Genomic DNA, 25544 nt, shown 5'->3' with positions numbered 1-25544 from the left:
AACGCATCTTTTGTTAGCATTCAAATTAGCTCTTGCACAACTTCGTTGTACATCTATTAGTTGAGGAGTTGAAGCCTCTTTCTTGTAAGGCAGAGGTCTGAAGAGTAATTTTTGCAGGTGAAAGATCTGTTCTCCATAACCAGAAACAGTTGCTCAGAACAGTTCAAGGCACAAACTGGTACTGGCAGGTTTTTACAGTTAGCCAGGTGGTTAAAGCTTATCCTAGCAAAGTTTCCTAGCACAACAACTCAGAGCCACCTTCATGTCCTGCAATAAAGGTGCCAGCTGTAGACAGTTATCTTTTCACAGCTACAGAGGAGGTACTACTTACAAAAAAAACCCCAAAACCAAACGACAACCCAGCTGCTTTGTGCTGCAAAGCCATTTACTTCCAGCAGCAAGCCTAGATTACACCACCACACCATAGCTGGCCTTACCAGGGAGCAGTGCTTGCTTCCTTTCAAAGAGGGCAAAGCCAGCTAGTTCTCCCCCCTACACAGCCGACATCCTTTGCATCTCCTAACAAGGCAGAGCAGGGAGGAGGAGGATGTTTTCTTTCTCAGCAGCCACAAGCAGTACAATGTGGAATTCAGCTGTGGTGGTGTTTTGAGACCATGATGGGTTTGGAAAGCTCTGGGAATTTCACTTGCCCTTGAACTTCTGAGGGAGGTTTTAGGAATCAACATGTTTATGATAGGAGAGGAATGCTATCAGAGTAAGTCCTTGCAGTTTGACTGTCAACATTTATTTTCCTCATTCCTAGTTAAGCATTGGAGCAACTCTAAGGGTCAGTCACAAGAAGGGAAAATTACAAGCAGTGTTCCCTGAAACTGGAAGTGTGTGTTTCTGCTGTAGAATCAGGCTAGATGATAGCCTGGCCCTTCTGCTCATCAAGAGTTCAAGGCTCAAAAAACTGTCAAACCAGAAGTTTAACAAGAATTCATCAGCTGAGCCCAAAAAACCAATTAATTTTGAGCAGAGTCAGTGGATGAAAGACACGAGTGGTACCTTAAAGTTGCAGAGCTGCACAGTTTTAGCTCAGACACAGCACAGGAGTTCCTCATCAGGATAAAAAAAGTAAACAAATCCTGTTTCCATACAGAAGAATCCTGCCTACCTCAGCTCCTAGGGGAGACTGCAAGACAGGATTCTGCAAACAAACGGCCAGCTAGGCTTCCACTTCAGGCAGCAAGCAGTTCTGGAACATGCTTACAAACAGAGCCTTGCTAACCTTGATGAGCTCCAGATCACACTGCCCCCTCTCATAAGCAATGCAGGCCAGGTGAGGGTCCCTCTTCTCACAGTATTTGCCGACCACCCGGCTGTCATAGTAAGGGTTCTCGCGGAGGAAGCGCTCGGGGTTGTTGTTGCTGTCAATGTAGATCTTGGCCAAGGCGTTGTGGGTCGCTGGCTCTTCACAGCCTTCGTGAATCCTCGATTCCAGCCACGGCAACAGCAGCTTAAGCCTTTGAAGAAGCAAACACTTTAGGTTTGTAAGTCAGACTTGACAGCTGCCCATTGATAGCTAGTCTTCACAGAATCAACCAGGTTGGAAGAGACCCCCAAGATCATTGAGTCCAACCAATCACCCAACCCTATCTAATCAACCAGACCATGGCACTAAATGCCTCATCCAGGCTTTCCTAAAACACTCCCAGGGATGCTGACCCCACAACTTCTCTGGGCAGCCTGTTCCAGTGCTCTGTGACCCTCACAGTGAAGAAGTTCCTCCTCCTGTTGAGGTGGAACCTCCTGTGCTGGAGTTTCTCTCCATTGCCCCTTGTGCTATCACAGGGTACAGGCGAGCAGAGCCTGGCCCCTCCCTCTTGACTCCCAGCCCTCAGGTATTTATAGACATTTATTAAATCCCCTCTCAGTCTTCCCTTCTCCAGACTAAAAAGCCCCAGGGCTCTCAGCCACTCCTCAGTGGGCACATGCTCCAGTCCTTCAGTCATCCTTGTAGCCCTCCTTTGGACTCTCTCCAGCAGATCCCTGTCCCTCTTGAACTGGGGAGTCCAAAACTGGGACGCAACATTGAGGGTGTGGCCTCACCAAGGCACAGTAGAGGGGGGGAGGAGACCCTCCCTTGATTTCCTGGACACACTCCTCTGAATGCACTCCAGGATCCCACTGTTCATTCTGGGTATAGCAGGGTCAGGGAAGCCCAACACTGCTGCCTATAGAAGCCATTTCCATTACCGATTTCTTTTTTCCACTTCAGCCACCAACTCATCTGTTGAGAACTGGCCTCTAACCACCATGATCAAGTTCTTAATGACATCTTCAGAACAATCCACATCAAGAAGCCCTCCAACCACTGCTGGTATACGGCTAGGATTCACCTAGAATAAGCCACCATCAATGAAACTGGTTATTAGAATTATTAATAACCCACCCCCATCACTTCCTCATGGAGAAGTCTAAGTTAACAGTTTTAACTGCAATGTAGAGAACTGAGTTTTAAGTTGCTAACAACACTGGTATACACATCCCAGGAAAGGCTACACTTAGAGGCTTGAAGAGAATAAAATAGAATAGAATTAACCAGTGTGGTGGTTTGAGCCTTCACTGGGAGTTAAGAGCTCAGAATGGGGCAAGGCTGAGAATCTCTTCCCCCACTCTGCCCTCCTCCCTCCCAACAGAGAGGGGGGAAGAAAAAGGAAGGAGCAAATCCACCAAACAATAATTTGGAGTCAGCTTGGAAGTAGAATGTCTGACCACGTGGCAGAGGAGCAGGAGGGCAGCTGCAGTAGCTCTCATCCAGGAGAGGCAGGAGCCAAAAGGAGACCAAATAGCTGCGATGCTCTGCTTTTTATACCCTAGCTGGGCAAGGAGGGGGGAGTAGAACAGACTCAGCTTCCCTGGGTGGGGGGGAACACCCTGCAGGGAGTGCAAAGTACCCACAAGCCCTCCAGCCTGCTTTGTTTTTTGTTTTCAGAATGGGTGTTAACCCACCACAACCAGGTTGGAAAAGACCTTTGAGATAATTGAATCCAACCTATCACTCAACACCATCTAATCAACTAAACCATGGCACCAAGCACCCCATCCAGGCTCTTCCTAAACACCTCTAGTGATGGTGACTCCACCACCTCCCTGAGTAGCACATTCCAACGGCCAATCACTCTTTCTATGAAGAACTTCTTCCTAACATTCAGCCTAAACCTCCGTCTTAAGACTGTGTCCTCTTGTTCTTGTGCTGGTTGCCTGGGAGAAGAGACCAACCCCTACCTGGCTACAACCTCCCTTCAGGTAGTTTGAGACAGCAATAAGGTCTCCCCTGAGCCTCCTCTTCTCCTGGCTAAGCAACCCCAGCTCCCTCAGCCTCTCCTCACAGGGCTGTGCTCCAGACCCCTCCCCAGCTTTGTTGCCCTTCTCTGGACACCTTCCAGCATCTCAACACCTTTCCTAAATTATAGGGCCCAGAACTGGACACAGGGCTCAAGGTGTGGCCTAACCAGTGCTGAGTTCATGGGCAGAATGACCTCCCTGCTCCTGCTGGCCACACTGCTCCTGATCCAGGCCAGGATGCCACTGGCCTTCTTGGGCACCTGGGCACACTGGTGGCTCATGTTCAGCCTACTATCAACCAGTATCCCCAGGTCCCTTTCTGCCTGGCTGGCTGCTCTCCAGCCACTCTGACCCCAGCCTGTAGCACTGCATGGGCTTGTTGCAATAGACTAAAGGCTTATTGTAAAAGCATCTGCACTAGAAGCATAAGGATAAAGGACAGAAGAGATTCTGCTTCAGGCTACTAAAAGGTCAAACTCCTTCCAAGGAAGGAAAGAGTAAGAGCTTAAAACTGGATTCTCCTCACCTTTTGCACATAGATCTCGATGTACTTCTGCAGGTTGTTGCGGTATAAGTAGAGCACCAGGTCATGAACAAAGTCAAATCGATCACAGACGATGATCAGAGGCAGCTGGTCAGTGAGCTTTGCCTCCTGTATTTTGGGGAGGGAGAGGGGAAGCAAACACAAAAAAAAAAGGCAAGCAACCACTATTTGTTAAAGTGTTTTCAAAGCAGGAAAGTCGATCGAGTTCCCCCAGTGCTGTAAGTCACAATGCCTTCACATTTAAGGCACTAACTCCTAGCGAGTAACTTGCTTTTGAAGTCATTACTGAAGCTTCAGGTTCAAGCTTTTTCTGAAGAAGTGTCACATTAGGCCTACCTCTCTAGCTTCAAAATTCAATTCCCCTATCAATTCAGAAGTCAGCTGCTCAGACAAGCACTTCACACACAATGAAGTGGTATTGAAATCCTATTTTACCAGCAACAATGCACACAAAGTGGTGTAGCACACATCTTAATAAGCTTTTCGTAGCCAATATCCTTGGAAAAGCTCCTGCTGAATACTTCAGCATTGTCTTTCCTTCTGCCTGCCTGGATTCATCTACTGTTAGGTGATAGCATTCATGAGTTTGGTGCAAGCCATTTTTCAAGGAGTGGTGAATTTGGGCCCTTTTTCCCCCAGAGGTAGCCTGGAATGGGATCAGACTCTTGTTCTGGCTACAGAGTAGACCACCCACATCCATGCCAGCTTAACCTTGAGTTGGTAATTCCTTCCATTAGAAGGCTGTAAGCAGCCTTTTGCTGCTACCCAGAACTGCAGGGATCTGCTCAGCCCCTTGGACAGAACACTTGCCTTCAGAAAATTCTTCACCCTCTCTGGGTTATAGCAGTTGCTTTCACGGCAAATTCTCTCCACTTCCTTTATCTGACCAGTCTTGCAAGCTGCCTGGATGTACTTGAAGTGAACATCTGGATCCTGGCTGAAGTTTACAATGGAACCCAAGAAATAGAACAGCCCTAGAAAAAGTCATGTGTTTAAGATAGTTAGCAGAGTAAGGATGCAAGTGCAGACTGCAGCTTATGGTTTTGCCCACCTCTGCTGAGGAAGCAGCTTCCATTCAACTGCAGGAAAAAGCAGGACAACTTTTCCCCTCTTTCAGCTTTCTTCCCATTCTTTACTCAAGAGGGTTAAGAAACTACCTAGAACAGAGCTACCCCTAGAACTCACTGTGATGAGCTCATTTTGACAAATGCATCCTGAGGATGAGGTGCAGCTGTGTGACAAGTACCTCTCCCATAAAAGCTACAATCATAGAATGGTCCAGGCCAGAAGGGACCTCCAAAGGTCACTCAGTCCAACCTCCCTGCAGGGACATCCCCAACTAGATCAGGCTGCCCAGCGCCTTGTCAAGCCTCATATTAAGTATCTCCAGGTAAGGGGCCTCAATCACCTTCCTGGGCTACCTGTTCCAGTGTTCCACCATCCTCATATTGAAGAGCTTCTTCCTGATCTCCAATTTGACTCTGCCCTTCTGTAGTCTGAAGCCACTGCCCCTCATCCTGTCACTGCAGACCCTTGTAAACAGTCTCTCCCCATCCTTCTTGTAGGCCCCATTATTAGCTTCAGTCAAGCAGTGCTTCCCTTCTCTACTGTACCTTCATAGCTTTTGAAAGATTCAAAGAGCTCCACAAGAGACTGGGTACCCAGCTGCTCATGGTATTTAGAAGCAACTTGCACACAGAGCTGTAGGTTTTGCCTAATGTTGGCTGACAGCATGGCACGCAAGCACTCCACAGAGTCTTCAACTGAGAGAGAGCCAAAGAAGTTCACAAGCCACTGCAAAGAGAAAGAAACTTTACTTAGTAACTTCTACAGGATCTGACCAACTTCTAAGATGTGGCACCTGGGCAGAGTTTCTACCCTAGCTACTAAGGAGAAGTCTATGTCCTAGGATCAAAGAATTAAAAAGAAACACACCATCTTTACAACTGCAAAAACAGTCTGCATGCAAGACCTGAAGTGCCCACCTGGGAAACCGAGGTCAGATTTAAGCCATCAAGGGTACAGATGATGTTTTAATCACTAACTAGATACATATTCTTGAGTCATAGCTCCATATGCTACTATGGTTCCTACAAACTGTCTTTACAGCAGCTGCAGGGACTTTATGGCAGCTACAGAAGTGCTACAGAGTGTCTAAGTAAGCTTTCACTTTCTTCCTCTGTGCAGCAGTCTTACCTCAGGATTCAAGAGGTGAGTGTGAACGACAGCACGTTTGATGTCGTAGAGATCTGTGTAATGCTCCAGAGCTCTTTGGAGCAGGCCTGCCTTCTCACACAGCTGGGCAACGTGGGCACGATCATAATGTGTAAACATTTGGTTCCCAAGAATGGCATCTGCAACCTAGGAGGTGACATTTCATATTCAGACTCTCAGAGGATTACAGCAGCTCAGTTTTGAAGTCGTTGAAAATCATAGCAGTGAATCTTTTGGGGTGTGTGTGTGTGTGAAAATATCTGACATCGCGAAACTGCTTCTGGATCTCAGCATCAAATAGATGAAGCCAGTGCAGAGGAGGGCAAGGAAGCTGGGGAAGGGTGTGGAGAATAAATCTTATGAAGAGTGACAGAAGGAGCTGGGGCTGGTTAGTTTGAGAAAGAGGAGGCTGAGGGGAGACCTCATTGCTGTCTACAACTACCTGAAAGGACACTGTAGAGAGGCTGGTGCTGGTCTCTTCTCCCAGGTAACTAGTGATAGAACAAGAGGGAACAGCTTCAATCTGCAACAGGGTAGGTTTAGGCTGGACAGTAGGAACAATTTTTCAGGGCAAGGCATTGGAAAGTGCTGCCCAGTGAGGGGGGGAAGTCACCAACCCTGGATGTGTTTAAAGGTGGTTTGGATGTGGTGCTTGAGGATATGGTTTAGGGGTGAACCTTGTAGTTTAGGATTCTGGGTTGGACTTGGTGATCCTGAGGGTCTCTTCCAACATGAAAGATTCTGTGATATTCTTGTGCATGCTGGACTTCTGTCTCTCCTTCACTTCAGTAAGTTAAGAGGTCTTACCTGTGGGGCATGGATCAAATTCATTTCCAGGAGACGAGTCTGAAGGTGGCCTTCTGCAGGGCGGTTGTTTTTCAGGGCATCCAGGAGGAAGGATGTGCACTGCTGAATGAGGCTGTTCTCCATGAACACATCCACAATCTGGGGAGAAGAGCCACCTCAGATGAGGTCCACATTTATCTGTACACAGTTATGGCCTGCCTGGAAGGCTGGAAAGGCAGCTCACCACAGAACCTAGTGTGCTATATCCTCTCTTTTCATAGGATTACTACCAGGCTAACAGACAAGTTTCACACTTCAGAGAACATAAGCAGCACATTACTTTGAGCTATTATGCCAGATTTTGCCACCCACTCTACTTTTAACACAGCATGCAAATCCTGTCTCCTTGTTGGGGGAGTTCCTACATGAAAAGCAAAGACTAAGTAGCTTGAAATATTTAAATAATGCAAGTTGTTGCCTTATTTCTCTGCCTATTTAAACAGAAGTTAGGCAGGCAGCATCCAGGTTGATTTGTTCATCTTCCTCTAAAGTCCCTGCACAGGCAGAGTTAATACATGCTCCACTAAAGCCAAAAGCAGGACAGCACACTTGCCTCTGAAATCTTAATGATAACCAAGCAGGACTAGAAGTTTAGTCTCTTTTCTAACCAAGCCAAATAAAGACCTGAACTGACCTTACCAGGCCCCAGAATGGTTCCATACTATTACCTCTGTCTAGAAACTGAGGTCAGCACTCTTGCTGTAGGCATCACCTGGTTAATGTTAGCCAGTGGCTCCTCATCCTGTACCAGCATCTGAGAGAACTGCAGGCCTTGCTCTGGACTGACTCTCATCACACTTCTCAGCAGGAAGATCCAGTCTGGGGTGTAGCCAACCTAGAGATTTCAGAAACAGACATGCACGTGTAGGAAGCTTTACACTTTTTTTTAAGCCTAGCATAGGCACTATGAACTGCTGTGAGGTTGCTGCACCCATCTTCCAGGGATTCTCAGTCAAAAGCATTGCTTGTCTGTTCAGTATTCACCTACTACCTGAACTTGCTCCAAGGCATGAGTCTTGCAAGGCAAGAAAACTGCTAGAAACAAGTCATTCACCAGCCTGAAGACACTACCAGGCAAGGTCCTAAACTTAGAAGTGACCATCAAGCAAGTGGTTTTGTAATCCAGCCAAGAGAAAAAAAACCATCTTAGGAGTTTGAGAAGAATCCTGTGTTTATTCTCTAGAATAAGCTGGATCCAGTCCATTAATTTGGTAATTCATAAAATCCTGCATGTTGTGAATGTAATTCTCTGCAGGCTGCTCAGACCTTAGTCGTGCAGCAGGACGTGCATTGTGACAATGAGGAAAACACTGCTGCTCAATCTTACCTACTTAGCAGTTTGAAGTGACAGGAATCAAGCTTATCTCACAGAAGATAGGAGAAGAATGTACACACAAGATAGAGTCTAGCAGTTTGTGATAAACAACTTTACCTTTTTAGCATACAGCACTATTTTCTGGAACTGACCAGTTTCAGCAAAGCACTGGATCACTTTGTTTGGCACATTGGCACGAAGGTAGACACTGAGTGCAAGGGTTGGGTCAGCAGTCTTCACCAGGTCTCCCAGCTCCTCTGAGCACTCCAGCTGAAGTCAGAAGTGGCAATTTCAGCAAGCAGACAATTCAGAGATATAGCATCAACAAAAGTATTGCTCACACAATTGTTACAAGGCAATGGAATTAAGCTGGGTGTCATAGAATGATAGAATTGTTAGGGTTGGAAGGGACCTCAAGGATCATCCAGTTCCAACCCCCCTGCCATGGGCAGGGGCACCTCACACTACATCAGGTTGCTCAGAGCCACATCCAGCCTGGCCTTAAAAACCTCCAGGGAAAAAGGCTTCTACCACCTCCCTGGGCAACCTGTAGCAGTGTCCCACAACCCTCACGGGGAAGAGCTTCTTCCTAACATCCAATCTGAGTCTACCCATTTCTCTTTTTGTTCCATTCCCCCCAGTCCTATCACTCCCTGACACCTAAAAAGTCCCTCCCCAGCTTTTCTTGTACCCCCCTCAGGTACTGGAAGGCCACAAGAAGGTCTCCTCAGAGCCTTCTCTTCTCCAGACTGAACAGCCCCAACTCTCATGCTGCCTTCATAGAAGAGGTGCTTCAGCCCTCTGATCATCCTCATGGCCCACGATGGAGCCTACCTTGTCTTCCTTCAGCCACTTCTCCAGAAGCTGCTTGCGGCCCTGCTGTAGGACAGGGCGGCACAGCTCCAGAGACTCAAACTTGTTCAGCTGCCCCTGGTCAAGCAATATTCCAAAGTACTGGAGCAGGGGAGAGGCCTGCCCAGGCTGAGCTGGTACACTCTGGAACTTCCTGATGGTGTCACTGGTACGCAGAATTCCCTGCAGGGGCACAAGATAGAGAGCAGCAAAGTTTTAACTGGTGGAGGCTGAACAGTATCAGCCAACAGTAGGTGTCAAGATGTACACAGAAGCATCTAGTCCTACATTCTAGCAACAAATGGCAAGTCCAGTCTATGGTTGGGAAAAAAAAACCACACCCAACAAACCAGCAGATGCTCCTTTACGGGATAAAGGAGAATATATCAGTCAGCACAGGAACTGAACTGCAGAGGACTAAGGCTGGTCTTGCATCACCTTGGTTTTTGAATGCCAGGTACTGAAATGCAAGGGAGCTAAGCAAGGTCTCTAAGCTAGGCAAATCCCCAGGACTTCTAAACTTTACCTTCAGGAGTTAAATTACCTTTGGTGCAGAGGCAGCTACTTTAGCAGCATCTGCATAGCTTCCTTGAGCAAACAGTGTGTTGAACTTCCTGGCAAATAGCTCCTCTGCCCCAGCTAGATTGCTACGTATCGCCATACGCAGGCCCAAGTCAGGATTCTGGAGAACATTTGTAGCATAGTTCACTATGTTGTCTTCCTCAACACATACAGAAAGCACCTGGAAAGGTAAAAAAAGCATATTAAGTACTGTCCTTCCTACAACTACTATGAAATATAGCAACCATGTGGTTTCACAGCCCATCAGTGAAGCAGCAGGTTATTAGAACCCAAGCTCCTGCCCAAGCAGCACTGTGCTAGGAGAAATGAAGAACTGCCTAATCAGTTGCTTGCTCCCTTCTATGGCTGTTGCATCAAGCCACTCAATAGGTTTGTTCCATTGCATCTAAGCTTCAGAAGGCTCCAAAGCAGAATGCTGGGCTCGTTACCTGTCCTTTTTTGTTCACACCAATAATGCCTGAGGTAGGTTCATGAGGAGCTGTGACAAAGATCGTGTCGGCACTGATGCGGTTCATGTAGATGCAGACACCAGACTCCAAGTCGTACATGTGGATGTAGCCATACTTGGTGATCAGGTAGATAACACCATGCTTAACTCCAATCTGCCAAAAGACCAGTTTTATTAGCCAAGACTAAGACTGTCAGGGTCAAGAGAGCTGCCTTTAGCCTAGTCACAAGACACTGTTGCAGTGACATGCCTTTGTGCTGACACCAAGAACAAATATAGCTTTGGGCTTCTGTCTTACAGACTCGGAGCAGCCTTGCTGGCCATTTGGAGCCACAGCTCCACTGAGCAGAGAGGCTAAAGGAAAATTAAAATCCATCTACAGCAAAGGACATCATCCCTAATGAGCTAGACTGAGCAGAAAACTTGGGGCACAACTATCCAATTCCAGCCTGGATGTGTCAGGAAGCTTCTGTTCAGAAATACCGATGACAGAATCCCGCTCTCTTCCAACAAGGCCTCCCCAAAGCACCAGCAGAACCTAAACCAAGCCCAGCTACTGAGTATTCCAGTTTACCTGTCATGTCATTGAAAGCCTCCCCATCTTAAAGTTAAAACAAAATGGTCTTCAAAGAAGTACTTTCACTTTGGAGCAAGCCTTCAGATGTTTTGTTAATTAAGTCACAAGCTGAAGTACAGAACCACATGAATCCTGCCATGCAGACAGCTGCTTGCTTCACCTGCGTTGAAGGCATCCCTTGGTTCATTTACGAAGCTATTAGACTGGGCAGCAGTTGCATGCTCTCAGAGTCTGCTTTTCTTACAGAGTTTCTTGTTCTGCAGACATGCTAAGTGAAGTTTGGCCTCTCAAGGCAACCAGTCACATTCTTTCCTAAAAACCCTCCCATGAATGTCCCACGATGACCTTTTCTGTGTCACTGCAATAGGAGCTATGCTGATACAAGACTCCTTACTCTCTCATAGCGAGGTCTACTGTAGATGAAAAGTCACTTTCATGTGAAGCCTACATCAAGCACCAAAACTAGAACTTTGAACTGAACTTCACCAGCCAAAGCAATGTTAGATATACCAGAAGACACTGTTGAGGCTTTTTGTTGTGGTTGATTTATGGGTTGAGGTTTTTTTGGTGGGGGGTTTTGCCGGGCCTTTCTGTTTGCCCTCTCTTCCCCCTCCCACCTACACCTCCTCCCCCAACCCCCCCCTTTCTTTTTTCTTAATAAAACTTCAAGCCAACATATCTGGACAAATTCTGAAGCAGCCTACATGTTTGAGTGACTGGTTTAATGTCCAGGCTACCTCCCACCAATCTATTATTAACACCCCTCCCAGAATGAGGAGGAATGTCAGCAAAGCAATCTTTATGACAGAGATAGCAGCTACCTGCCAGGCTACAAAGTTGATTTGGGGGAGGTCAAACATTTACCTGCATTGCCACAGGAAAGTCTGTCTGTGCCTCAGGTGGGAAAAACACATCAACAGCTTTCTTAACAAATGGCTGGTTTCCAGTAGCTGGCTGACCTACTTCAATTATGTGTAGCTAGGAAGAAAAGAATACAAGTCACAAGACTGCCTCAAGTACAGCCCCATGGAAGAAGCTCCTCTCTTCAAATATGCTACTGAATTGTCTGCCACACTTGACTGAGGAATCTGCCCAATCCCAAACCACAATTTGAGGAGCTGTGCTCCAGTTATTTAATCAGAGGGAGAAGTTTTCCAGAGCTTGTTAGAGTGAGAGTCATGGTAAGACCAAACCCCAAAAGTGCTCATGCTTCCTACAGAAGGAGACTGTTTCCAGGCAGGACAATTAGTCCAAGATGATTTGAGTAAGATTTGTCTATTCCATTTTGCAGGACAAGCCTGGAAAGCTTAATACATTTGAGTGCTACTTCAGCTCTTCACAGACTGCAGCATATCAAATGCTACTGAATTCCACTATCAGTTTGGTACAAACCACCTGCCCACAGCACTGAGGCTTATCTAGTTCCTTTCTGCACTGCATTCAAGACACGAGAAGGTTTATCTATTCCTCCCCAGGAAGGCTGGGGAGGGACTTCTCAGGAAGTGATAGGACTAGGAGGAATGGAATGAAGCTGGAGCTGGGGAGATTCAGGCTGGATGTGAGGAGGAAGTTCTTCCCCATGAGAGTGGTGAGGCCCTGGAATGGGTTGTCCAAGGAAGTGGTTGAGGCCCTGTCCCTGGAGGTGTTTAAGCCCAGGCTGGATGAGGCTCTGGCCAGCCTGATGTAGTGTGGGGTGTCCCTGCCCATGGCAGGGGGGTTGGAACTAGATGATCCTTGTGGTCCCTTCCAACCCTGAATGATACTACGATACTATGATCTAGTCCCTTTCTGCAGTGCATCCAAGACATGAGAAGGTTTATCTAGTCCCTTTCTGCAGTGCATTCAAGACATGAGGCTGCTTAATGGTTTAACTCCACACACTAAACCCCACATGGGCATAAACCAGTGCTCTAACACCCTGATCTCATTTCTCATTGCATCTACATTTGCTCTTAGCTCTAAGTTTCATGCAAGCATCTCTGACACTGCAGTTTCTATCTACTGAAAGCAAGCATTTTGATGCTGACACATGGTTCCCCAGACACTCTTCAGAGGCCATGCACTAAACTGCGATCAGTGAAGGTCTGAGTACAGAGCTCTGCTACAGCAGAGCAGGGAAACAGTTGCAGACTTTACCTTGCCTCCTGCAGGACTCCTCACAGCAAAACAGAAGAGGGTAGAAGGTTTGGCATTTCCCTCTATTTTGAACTCTGCAAAAGCTGCTGCATGGCCCTCTATAGGTTGGGAGACTTTTCTATCAACTGAGTACAGCTGCATTGCACCAACCACACGATTTTGCTAGGACAGAATAATAAAAAGAAAGCTCAGCTTTTAGAGACAAGACTTCACATGTTTGTAACAAGAGGTTTGGGACACTAAACTAGAGAGCAGCAAATGCCCACCCTCCCCCTTATCCACCACTTTAACTGCATTATAGGTCAGATTATTCCTAGACAAAAGACACTCTGGAACTTTGGTTTCTATAGATCAAAAATTAAGTAACTAAAGCAGCTATTAAGTCAAGTGGGGCCAGGCTTTCCTGACTGCTCATAGTATTCTGTTTCCAGGTAACTTACCTGAGCTGAAATTCCTATCAGCAGCAGCCATTTTTGGTGTTCATCTGTTCTGTAGTTGATGATTTGGCAGCCTGCAAGACTAGCATGTCTGTCAAACATCTTTTGGGGTTGGGATTCTCCCTCCATGCTCCAGTGGTAGACTGCTGTCTCTGTCACCAAGGCAACTGTATTCACAGATATCCATTTCCAGAAGATCACTTCCTCTGCCATTGTGTGGGCTTTCATTTTACTTTTCATCTCAATGTTAAAGATCTGAAGTGTTTTCCCAGCTGGTATGACAAAACCCAAGAAACATCACAGATAGATTATCACCATGGCCAACCTGTGGTCTGCCTATTTACAAGCACCCTGTTTAACCCTCTACTCCACTGATGTTACAGACAGGGTTAGGGTCCTGTCAGATCCCAGCCTCCTTTGATACTTGACTCTTAACAGACTCCCCTCCCCACCCCCAACACTTCTACCATCCCTGAAGCAGAAAGATCTACTTTTTATGGACACTTACACAGACATTCCAACAAGGGACAAGCAGAGACATTTTCACCATCTCTAAGCCATAGTTACAGGACAGCCTAAGCTACAGAGCTTGTGTCAGCTCTGGGTTTGGGATACCCAGTTATAGGTGCCTGGGAGATGTCACTCAGTGTCATCAACAAAGAAGGGCTCCAGTTTGTGCCAGTTTAGCAGCTGCTGTAGATAATCTGGGTCCAGTCCAACAGCACAAGACTTGCAACAGCTCAAGACAGCAAAAGACCACAGCTTCCACTCTGTATTTCTGCCAAGCAAACTGTGCTCATCACTAGGAGGAGGATAGGCTCTGTACAACAGTAACATGAGTGCTTATTGAAGAGGACAATCAGAAGGTCAGAAAGATTATAAAAAGGTTTGGAGCTTTAGCTCCAGTTACTCCCTCAAGATTTAGGTAGCTCCACTGCAGGTTTAAGCTTGATTTTAGGATTCCTTTCAACTACCAGAAGCAGCTAGTAGGTATAGACTTAAAAATAATGTTAAATGAGCCAAGCTACAAAGAATAAAGGGCTCTGTTCCTTTCAGGAAATCAAAGTGATGTTTTACTTCACTGCAGCTCCAGGAATATTGTTTTCTGTTCACAAGACACCCACTCAGACTGCTAGAGCATTGGCTTGTAATGCCATTATTTCTATCCAAATTTCTGAAGTGTTTTCCCTGCTAGTAACACTTCTGACTGTCAAGCGTAGATGTGCCTTCTGCTGGGAAGTTTTGATAGATGATTGCTGTTGGCCACTACAGAATTGTTGTTGAGAGACACTAACATCAAACTGATAGACATCTGAGACTGCTCTGTAACATTGCAGCTTAGATTTATGCAATAAACATCACATTAGTACAATGCAGTTCCGGGAGACAACACAAGGCTTCAGAGCTACCACATGCAGCACTTATGTTCCCTGCATTAATTGCACAAAGAACTGTTAACCTGGCCAACTAGTTCCTGGGCCAGCTTGCTGGCATTCCTGGGACCAAAAGCAGCCTGTTTCTGCCCACCTTGCTCCAGACATGCTGTTGACTATATTATACATATGCAATAAGCCCAGACCTAACACTCGCTGTAAGCTGATAGCTGGAAACAATGTATTTCTTGTATTGGACAACAATTTGTCCAGCAGTGGACTGGTGCTATCAAGGGATCGATTTGGAAACTTCCATGGTATGCAGCCTTGCATGCAGAAGGCAGGCAAGTATTTCTGGAAGAACTCTAGTCATCATTTCAACAGGAATACCAGTACATCCATACAGAAACTGGTCCCAGGCTTCCCTTAAAGGAAGCAAGATGCCCTTCCCAGTTTTTAGAGCACAGAAGAAACTGATAATCTAGCAGAAAGAGCTGAAAACTCAGCTTGCCTATCATCTAGATTAAATTTGACTGTTGTGTTAGTTAGAAATGGCTTTAGAGGCTTCACCAAGATATAGGTGGCCAAAGGAGCCATAGCAATACAGTTTAACTTTGGCAATAACTTTGAAGTTCAGAGCTCAAGAAAATCAGTTATTTGGAGTGAGAACAGACTTTGCTATAAAGTCACAGCGAAGGCAACTGTGACTTACATCCCAGGGAGGTGGTGGAGTTTACCATCCCTGGAGGTGTTCAAGGTGGGATTGGACGTGGCTCTTGGTGCCATAGTTTAGTTGTCATGAGGTCTGGGGTGACAGGTTGGACTTGATGATCTTCGAGGTCTTTTCCAACCTTATTGATTGATCTACTTGAACACTTCCTCAGACCAAGATTCAAGGCAAAAAGCCAGGCTCCTACATAAGTTTTTCTGATCAAGCTACCAGACTGATCAACCTACTTCCACTATTTTCCACAGGTGGAGTCAGGTTTGAACATTGGCACAAGAATTTACATTTTGGTTCACTGGAGCATGAAGTTTCTCCATTCCCCAAAGAATGGAAGCATCCAAGTACTGCATTCTCCATTTACATTGACTGGGGACTACTCTCAGTACAGGACAAAGCAAGAGAATCATGAACACAAGGACACAGAAGAGACTTTGGTACACCAGGAGAATGCCACATGCAATCCAGAAATGAAATTGTGCATCCTGCATTTGTTTAAATCAAGAACCATTTCATTTCTTTTTCTGAGGGTGGGGAGGTTTGGATGTTTATTGCTCAATAATCCTCAGATCATGAGCAACTCCCAATCATGGCACACAGTCACAATGTGCAACAGTTTTCACTACTGAAGCTTCAGTCAATCAGCAGGGAAAGCTTAGAATGACAGACTGACTTAAATCACAGAGCAGTTCACTGTAGTTCTGTTGGTTATTGTGGGGGACAACATACTGGTTAGGTAGCTCTAGGCATCCTCTTTTCTACCCAACCCTTTGATTATTAGATTATTGATAGAAGAGAAGGTCATTAAGCCTGCAATACCTGACAACACAACTTTGCATGTCAATGTGACATCATTCACTCAACCTTTTTCTGTGCAGAGGAGAAGCTTATTCCCTCTGCATGGACAGAGATGGACTCCTTTTGAGCAAGAAAAAGCTGTACTCTTCAAAGCTGATGATAAGCCATTTAGTAGGTTAGTTTAAAACCAGACAAGTTTGCTTTTAAAAGCTTGATGAAGCTCTGATAGTGTAGAGAAGGCACTTTCCTTGCCAATACTTAATGGGGTCCAAGATTAAGGACAGTGAACTCTACAGATCTGATTTTTTTTTCCCCCACTGTTACCTTTACCCACACCCCAGGTAAGGCAGCCCTTTGCAGGATGTGTAAGCATCAGAGCTGAGTCAGATTCAGCTGAAGTCAAACATTAACAAATTAGTTTTCCCCTGATGCCAGTGTAAGCCTGAAATCAAAGACAAGAAGTTACAGACTTTGTGCCAGTTCTGAGGACAGTTATTTCTTGGACCCCTAACCTCACCATGACTTTTCACAATCAAAACCACACTGAGGCAGAAATGAATAGCACACAGGACATGCTAGCAGAGGTCTCTCATAAAAATATTGCAACTTGGTTTTGTCTATCAGCTGTACTTCCACCATATAAACACACATACACACACAAACACTGAAAGCAGGCTCCTCTCTTTCACTCAGTACAGTCAATAGTCAAAGCAACCAAATGGTTGGTAACGAGCCAATGGAGAACACTTTCAGTATGGTACCAGGTGAGGATTAAGATCTCCCACCTGGCTATGAAGTGAACTGTCAAATGGCTACCACCTTCAGTTCAGTACTTTTTATGAGATGAGACCATTCTGTACTACTGAACATAAAAAAATGTCATGACAAAGTTCACTCACCATCTGTTTAGATAGATGCAGGAAGAAAAGTACATAGTCAGTAACAGTTAGTGAAATTAAATACCAGAAGAAAAGAGCTAGAGATGTATTACAAAGAAAAATATTTGAGCTTCAAGTCCTACTCAAAGGTAATAACAACACTGGGAAGCAGAGTTCTAATCTGCAAGGCCTCAGGATTGCCAAACTCAACATGCTTGTACACTCAGACTTGCAGAATTACTGGACACTCTTAAGACATTTTGGTGGCATCTAGTAAGCTCTTCAGAGGTAGGAGCAAGGGCCAGGACAGAGCAGGGACTAAGAATGGCTTTACACTCCTATTCCTCTATAGGAGTGTCCATTATGCTTACAACACCTGTTTAAATGGCAAATATACCATATGTTGACCTGGTCCTCAGTGAGACTAGGAGGCTGCAGTGCCAAGCCCAAGCACCTCACACCTACCTGAAGGCAAATCATCCAAAGATTACTGAAAAAATCCACTGCCAAAAGTACCTCATGCAAGTTCAGGCAAGAATTCCCCATCCTCATTCTTAGAAAGTATAATGTAAATCTTCAGCTTCAGAGCATAAGTAAGCAATAGTACAGCAAATTGTAGGTTCCAGACTGCAGCACTAAAGGGTTACTCACCTTTTAGAGCAATTACTTTGGAGGCTGGATTCATGATGGCACTTTCAGCAGAAATTGGCCGTCTGATGGGTGTGGTTGGATCACTCATGTCAATTATCACTACTTGTGCCTGCTCTCCCACTTTCTCCCTGATGCAGATGAACTTGTCAGATTCCATTGTTAGGGTGCTGAATCCAATGTTTGCTGGGTTAATGCCCAAGTTTTGGAGCTAGAAAGACAGGAGAGTGTTTTATTATCCTACTCAAGTTGAGGGTCTAAAGTCTCCTCCAGAAAGACTCATAGAATTGTCAGGGTTGGAAGAGATCTCAAGGATCATCCAGCTCCAACCAGCCTGCCATGGGCAGGGACACTTCCCACTAGATCAGGTCACACAGAGCTGCATCCAGGCTGACCTCAAAAACTTCCAGGGATGGGACTTCTACCACCTCCCTGTTCCAGTGTCTCACAACCTTTATGGTGAAGAACTTCTTCCTAATGTCTACTCTAAATCTCCCCTCCTCTAGCTTGGATCCATTCCCCCAGTCACTACCTGACACCCTAAAAAGTCTCTCCCCAGCTTTCTTGTAGCCCCCTTCAGATATTGGTAGGCCACAATAATGTCTCCTCAGAGCTTTCTCTTCTCCAAACTGAGCAACCCTTGCAGCCCTTCTCTGGACACATTCCAGCACCTCCAGATCTTTCTTGTAATAGGGGCTGCAAACCTGGACACAGTGCTGGGGTCTCACCAGAGTGGGGTAGAGGGGGGAGAATCGCGTCTCTCAACCTGCTTGCCACACTTCTCTTGTTGCAACCTCAGATACAGTTGGCTTTCTGGACTGCAAGTGTCCACTGGCAGCTCATATTGAGCTCATATTGCAAGAAAATGCAAGACTGGCCCATTTCTCTGACAGGACAATGTATTATGGAACTACACCTTGGCTTCCAATTCTCTCCGTTCCAGAGAGATACACAAACCTCAGCATTCAACTCCTAAAGACATTCTGAAGCTGTATTACTGGTGCAAAGTAAAAGGGGTTTTATCTGAAGCACTTGTGGGCTAGAACTAGGTTAAGCAATGACAATCAGTAGCATCACTATTCCAGATTTAGCAAGGCTGGTAAATCTGGTATTAAAAACTTAAGAAGCAGAACTACAACATACAACATCAGTGGGTCTTATGGAAAGACCTAATCGCCCTTATGCAGCTCACTCCCAGGAACGTTATGGAAGCAAGTCTGCACAAAAGGTCTCAAATGGCCTGTTTCTACAAGTGGGTTTGTTCCCCTTGCTTCTTGGAATCCAATTCTTACAGGTGAAAAGTAAGAAAGATGTGCTAAACCATTCAGCCAATCCATGCCTCCTTAACCTAAGATGCCATTTGGTTCAGCAAGGGCAGGGATCTCAGTGCAGGACACCTCCCAGCCTTATGGCCAACTCTCAAAACATAACCTGTGCTCAATCATGGGACAGTGGGAACAGAGCAGTTGCTCTTAATGTATCTTAATTGTGTGTCACCGAATGAACTGCCCTAGCAGATGGCTATTTCTCTTTTCCATCCTTTTTTAGTCTGTTTCCATTCATTTCCAGCGGCAGGTCAGCAGGGGGCAGCGGCAGTGAGCGTGCATCGCTGTTCCAGTGGCTCTGCAGTCAGATGTACCTGTGCAGCACACCCTACTGTGGTCTGTATGTACTCTACAGAACAATAACTGCGACAAGCTTGAGCACCTGCTTTATGCCCCAGAGCAATGCTTTGCAAGCAGAGGAACTGTATCAGCTTCACTGAAGCTAAAGGGATTAACCTACACTGCTTTTCAGTGGCTGCAAGTGAAAAATTACTGCCCTCGAGGAGTCAGGACAGAAACTACCATCATCATCGAGTCATTAGACTCCTTTGATAGATACCACCGGGACCTTCAGACAATAGACTACAACCCCTTGGGCAACAAGTCCCATAACGGTGTTACAAGCACTGTTTTAGTGTATTTTGACGTGGCTGATCACGGCTTGTTACAGCTTCTGCAAAGCTACTCACTACATCATAAATGGAGTATATAAGGGAGATAGCTCAGTGTGGTGTGTCAGGACTGTGCCCAAGAATGCCTCAGGAGTTGTTTGTTTTTCATTCAGCTCACTAATGAAGAGCTATTCAGCCCAGGAACTGCTAATCTCCACGCATTCAAGTTTCAGCAATGCAAGCCAGATATACGCATGTGTAAAGAGACCCTGACTCCCTCCCACAAGTGTCTCTCGGCAAAATCGAGCTCCATTCAACCCAGCACTACACTCTACAATTGGGTGCTTCAGTGCACACTAGTCAGCTTCAGTAGGTGCCATTCATTCTAAAATAGAATCCAAGTTTTGGCACAAGAACATCAGAAGCTGCTTGCAACAAGTTTTGAAAACAAGTCCAGCAGGCTTCTGTGTCAGAAAGGAAAGAAGTTTCCATGTCAAGGCAGCTCCTGTGATTTGTGCATGTCATGCAGAAAGTTCTAGTAGCCAGCAAACCTGCAAGTTAGAGCTGTATCAACTTCTGTGACCTCAAACAGAGGAAGAAATGGACTCCTAATTCCACTGTTCTTGGTCACCTGCTCTAGGCTGGACAACTTCCACTTATTGCAACAAATTACATGCTCAGAGTAGACACTTGAGCACTTAAATATTGAGCATGATCCAAGTCCATCCACCAACACAGTTCAGTCTAAGAGTGATTAAATATTGCAAGAGTGGTCAAGAGTGTTAACTGCAGCATAGCCAAGTTCCTACTGCAGAGGTTCTACAAGTATCAGCCCAACTTCTCTCTACCCTTTCATGCCCTAATGCCCATTATCAACATATACAGCACAGAACTATCTTCACTATCAGCTGAAGTGAAACAGAAAGATCTTTGCTTCACTGATCTCTAGTGTGACTGCAGGCTGAATGGATACCAAACCTACTTCTAAGCATCTTCTGGATACCAAAAACTTGCTGACACCATAGAGATGATCTATTATTTGATTCTCAAGCTGAATGAGGACACACAGGTGACAGGGTGAAATACAACTATTAACTGAGATCCAGTCTTTCCCCATTCTACTCCACCAGCATGGAAACTTTTGCTAAGAAAGGAGTCAAGATGTTTTCACACAGGAGTTCTACTAAATATCACCCTTTCTAATGCTTTTCCCTTTCTGTAGCCTGCAGTGATCCAGACCAGCTCAGATACTGATACTGCCAGTCTTCAGTTGGTTTCTTAAATGGGAACACTTAAACCTAGCTTACTGTCTGACACTGACATGCCAGTACTTGGGATCTACCATCAATTAAATGCTAGAGTCAGAACTCCTCCAAATTTAGGACCCCTCCAGTGTTCAGTAATATCCCACTTCAGCTTTCTCCCACACAGCTCTAGTGGAAGTGCTCCTCGATGGTGATCATTACTTGTTCCTCTATGTCTGATGAGGATTAGATCATCCATTAATTGAGTCTCCCGACAACACCTAAGGCACTTCTTAATCCAGCCTCTTCCACACTTAAATAGGTGGATCAAGTCACGCCATTCAGCCCTGCCTTTTGAATACACGTCCAAAAAGTCATTTACAGCTTGCAAATATCCTGAGTGCTTTTAAGTCGACATGTCTAGCCAAAACAAATTCCTGAAAGCCATTAAACTTCAGCTCAGTCATGTCTGTTGCACAACAGACAGTATTTCTTAACAAGACATCTCAGACTATCCAAATGGAAAGTGTTTTTTCTCCAGGAAAAAAAAAGAGACACAGTAAACCTACATCCCTTACAGCTGAAACCAAGATACCTTAGCTTTTCAATGATGCAACAAGACTCATAAAAGGCATCAAGAGCATGTTAAGCAAAGAGGCTTCCCTTCCCCCTCACCCCCCCCATTAATTGGCTGTGCTCAGGAACCTGTATTAGTCACTTGGCAGAAAGCAGAACCCTCTCTGAAGCTCCATCTATGGGATGAAGCCCCCAGCTTCAGGACTGCAGACTTTGTATAAGCAACAACTTACTCTGCAGGCAAACAGAGATTTTTGCTGGTTAAAAAAAACAGGCTCCAAATAGGACAAAGACAAGCTTTGAAGAGCAAACCAATGAGTAAGGAAAAGTTTAATTTTAGATCAAGAACACTTTGTACACTGGATTCCAGTAGCATTGCATCCAGTCCATGTACCAGTATATTTAGTCTTCTACAGCATTTCCACTGTAACTTGCAGTTCCCTTGGAAGAGTTCAGTCTGGTCAGGAATTCATCATTCACTGCTTCAACAGAAGCACTAGAGTTAAGAATCTGACTAAATCCCAGCAGCTTAAGTAGTGTGCACCAGTCCTTCACTGGCATGGTTTGCACTGCTGCAGCTGGTCAGCCCCCAGACAGACACAAACCAAGTTCTCACCTCAGTCCCCTCCCTTGCTGTGGGATGGAACTGAGAAACACTGGGGGAAGAACAAGCCAGATGCAAGGTCTTTATGAATGTGAAGACTCAGCTAGAGTTGACATGTAAAAACAACTGCTCAGTTGCATTGAAAAGGGCGTTAACTTCATTCTCAGCTTGGCTACTGCCACACCAAGACATGGATATCTTTCTCTTACTGTAGCTATTCTCCATCTTTCAGCTCACTTGGGACTCAAATTGTACATTCAAGTACAAACTACAACAGCTTCCAAATTTAATGTGCACTGTGACTGGAAGTCACTCCTCCTGCACAGGCTTGGAGCTGCACTTCAGTCAGGAGTAGGATCAGCATAAGGCAAAATGAGATTCACAAGGAATGTAAACAGTCTGCTAGTACTCCTCCAAATCTATGTGGACCAGGATCCCTGTTTTGCTTCACACTATCATTTATCCACTTCCAGCTAGAGAGAGTGGGAGAGAAGAGTTCAGTATTTGTCACTGCAACTTCAGTTTCTCTGGAAAGCACTTTCTGCATGCTTCAGTTCCTCTTTACTATTAGTAAAGTACATGCAACTGTCTTGGGAAGATTCTGAACTTGAGTGAAACAGTGTTTCATCAGCACCAGGCCAAACCTGGAATTGAGGAATTATGATGCTAACAGCTACTCTAATCACATAGAGCCTTTTTAATTACATTTGCTGCAGGTATAAAGAGTATGGATTGGCTTAACAGAGAAATATTTAGTGTAGGATCACAGAGACAGCACAGTTCCAAGGAATTGTGACTTCTTTGGATTTAAGATCATAAAGCAGTATGGTAGATCCATTACAGTTAACTTTTAAATATGACAATTTAACCAGGGCTAAATCAATTTCTTGGAAGTAACATGGGAAAAGAGGAGAGCAAGACAAAGCTGTTCAAGGCAAATATGGGTGAGAGTGAAGCATTATGAAGAGTGAAGACTGCATCTCCTCATCAATTCCCATGCAGCCAACAACAAGCACCACATGCTCATTTATTCCAGGCTCTGGATGTTTACAACACAATAGTAAGCTAGAGCTGATAAAACTGTACTGCAGATACCTAGCCAGAACAAACACTACCCACTCCCACATCCCTTCTGGTTTCTCCCACCAAGTAAAGACACCTGCAGAAACATCACTAAGGAGGCTGACGGCACTCCCCCTCCCAGATACTACTAATCTCAGGGTCGCTTTAGCAGAGTATTGCCTTGGAGCTACTGCATTCCCACTGCAGGGAGAAGCAGGAATGAGTAAATCCTGATTAATTTGGTCCTCTGTGCTAGCAGCAGGGGGGCCCAAGGCTTCGCCTACTTCTCTATGTGGCCTTCATGCTGGGGAAAACCCCTTAAGCACAAGTTTAGTCCTTGCAATAAGATCAAGTTATCCAAGACCAAAAGCAGGTGGTAGCAAATAATAGAATGTGACTTCAGCACAAATCCCTCGGGAAGCTGCTAGCCCCTCACCCAAAACAAAAGCACTCCAGTGCTAACCCTGGCAATGCTGCAAGACACACAACCTCAGTCACCACACAACCAAACATATAATGTGCAAAGCAGCACATTAAGACTTATAGCACTCGCAGCACGATGTGCTCCAAACATCGTTGTACAGACCAAGAGGCAGCAGGATTGGTTACATTTGCTAGTTTTAAACCGTAAGAACTCTGTGCCTCTTCCTCAGGAGAGTGTCATCAAACCCACTTGGCTCACAGGTTTCTTAGACAGCTGTAGTGTAGCTCTTCAGAATTCATTTGAGGTTACTGCAATGACTACTACACTGGACATCGTGGGGAAGGGAAGGAAGCAACTGAATAGTTCTTTTTCACTATGTGAAGCTCTTCCTAACCCATGACAGCCCTGAGGAGATAGGTGCCTGCTCCCCTTGCCACAGAGATCAGGTATTTCTGGAGTTCACTAATCTTACAACTGCTTCCTCAGGCTAAGGCTTGTTCCTTCCAAAGTGACCAAGACAGTTCTTCCTATCAAGCAGAAAAAAAACCCACAACCCACCACCACAAAAAAACCCCAAACCACGACCCAAAGGGTGCTGGAAGGGGCAATAACCATTTCCCTGGCTGAAATGCTTGAAGTGGTACAAAATCCACACTGATGTGTGATACCCAGCTCGCATTTTGAAATGGATGCCTGATTTGACATCAAGGGGCGGTGCAGAGGCAGAAGGATGACTTGCCAAGTCCACTTCCTGTTCTCTCATTCATTTAGCAAATTCCTTTAATTCCTGCCTCAAACTGCATGCTCCGAGACTGCTGTTCCCTCACTCCATTTACAGCCCTCCCTCGACACCAGTTCACAGCGAAACAGATAAACCGGTTTGTCTGTGCTGCATCCATTAGCCATGGATCTTTTCCAATGCTGGTGTTCGGGCTTACACAGGATATTGAGAACAAAACGATGTCATTTTGAGGGAGGGTTTTCTCATATTGCTGTGCTTGGATGAGACAGAGGCTGAGCGGCTTCCAAGTCCAAAGGGTTTCTTGCACCTCCTTTCATTAATTTCCTTCCACTTGGCAGCTGCAGAGAAAGAGGTCCCCAGGAAGCTCCGCGATCCGGAGACCGATGGCCGTTCAGGTGAAAGAAAAAGAATCCCTCGATCCCTCTCGCAGAGGCATCGATGGCAGCTGAAGAGCCCCGGGGCGAGCAGCCCGGCCCCGGCCCGGCGCCTCCCCCTCCCTCAGGCGGCGACTGTGACTCTGCACAAATCGCGGCCGCCCCGCACGCCGCGGAGAAGCGGCCCCGGGGATGGAGCGACGGACGGCGGCAGGCGGCAGCCCGGCAGCCCGCACCGGGGGAGCCCGCACCGCGCTCCTGCCCGCGGCGCCCAGCGGCACGGCAGCCCCGCAGCGGACGAGCGGGCGGAAGAGAGGGAAGGAGAGAGAGGGTCCCCCCGCCACAGCGGCCGCGGGAAGGGCTCCGGCGGCTCGTCCCCTCCCCTCGGCATGCCCCCAGCCCCGGCTAGGCCGCGGGCCCCACCTTGGCTGAGGGTCGGGCTGAGGCAGAGCAGGGGGAGCCTCGTCCCTGCGCCTCCGCCGCCGCCGCCCCCCCCCCAGCTCCGCTCACCTGGAAATGCTCCTGGAAGCGAATGGGCAGTATCTGGGCCATGGCGAGGGGCGAGCTCCCCGGGAGAGGGGCGCGGGTCAGGGAGCGTCGGTGGCAGCAGGGCAGGAGCCGCTGCACCCCACACGGCAGCGGGGCGGAGGGGAGGGGGAGGCGGCGCAGGCGCAGTGCCCCGGCTGGGCTGGCGCCCCGGCGGGCTCGCCTCCCTTTTCTGCCTCAGCCCGGGGCCGCTCACTGCGGCGGCGGGATCACTCCGCACCTCCCCGTCAGCTTGCCAGGGTCTCCTCAAATAGTCCGTTACCGCGGCGCCTCTTCCCCCTACTCCATCACTGCCCGTTGCTTATCGCCCGCCCTTCTCCTCTCCCGCCGCCTTCTCCTCTCCCGCCGCCTTCCTCTCTCCCGCCGCCCTCCC

At 46.6% G+C, this 25544-nt stretch overlaps 1 protein-coding gene across 4 annotated transcripts in view; it reads right to left on the bottom strand.

The window, feature by feature from the left end:
* Positions 1-25458, bottom strand: part of LOC137450536 (clathrin heavy chain 1-like) — a 41257-nt gene extending 15799 nt beyond the window's left edge. For 2 of the 4 annotated variants that reach the window (XM_068157169.1, XM_068157168.1), the window contains exons 1-17: positions 25136-25458; positions 17667-17874; positions 13246-13514; positions 12806-12967; positions 11534-11647; positions 10073-10246; positions 9607-9804; positions 9045-9245; positions 8328-8480; positions 7608-7730; positions 6857-6994; positions 6032-6196; positions 5449-5629; positions 4646-4809; positions 3818-3943; positions 2200-2342; positions 1232-1466 (exon numbers count right to left, since the gene is read on the bottom strand). In XM_068157169.1, the coding sequence (XP_068013270.1) occupies positions 1232-1466; positions 2200-2342; positions 3818-3943; positions 4646-4809; positions 5449-5629; positions 6032-6196; positions 6857-6994; positions 7608-7730; positions 8328-8480; positions 9045-9245; positions 9607-9804; positions 10073-10246; positions 11534-11647; positions 12806-12967; positions 13246-13514; positions 17667-17874; positions 25136-25177 (2796 nt within the window). In that variant the 5' untranslated portion in view covers positions 25178-25458. The remainder of the gene's footprint in view (positions 1-1231; positions 1467-2199; positions 2343-3817; positions 3944-4645; positions 4810-5448; positions 5630-6031; positions 6197-6856; positions 6995-7607; positions 7731-8327; positions 8481-9044; positions 9246-9606; positions 9805-10072; positions 10247-11533; positions 11648-12805; positions 12968-13245; positions 13515-17666; positions 17875-25135) is intronic. The other 2 variants (XM_068157166.1, XM_068157167.1) reach the window with 2 other exon arrangements.
* Positions 25459-25544: the final 86 nt, after the last annotated feature.

Source organism: Melanerpes formicivorus, unplaced genomic scaffold, assembly GCF_026170545.1.
Source record: "Melanerpes formicivorus ecotype bairdi unplaced genomic scaffold, bMelFor1.0.p_v2 SCAF_36, whole genome shotgun sequence".
NCBI classification, from domain to species: Eukaryota; Metazoa; Chordata; class Aves; order Piciformes; family Picidae; genus Melanerpes; species Melanerpes formicivorus.
Note: the sequence above shows the minus strand (reverse complement) of the source record. Positions and strands in the feature narration are given on the sequence as shown.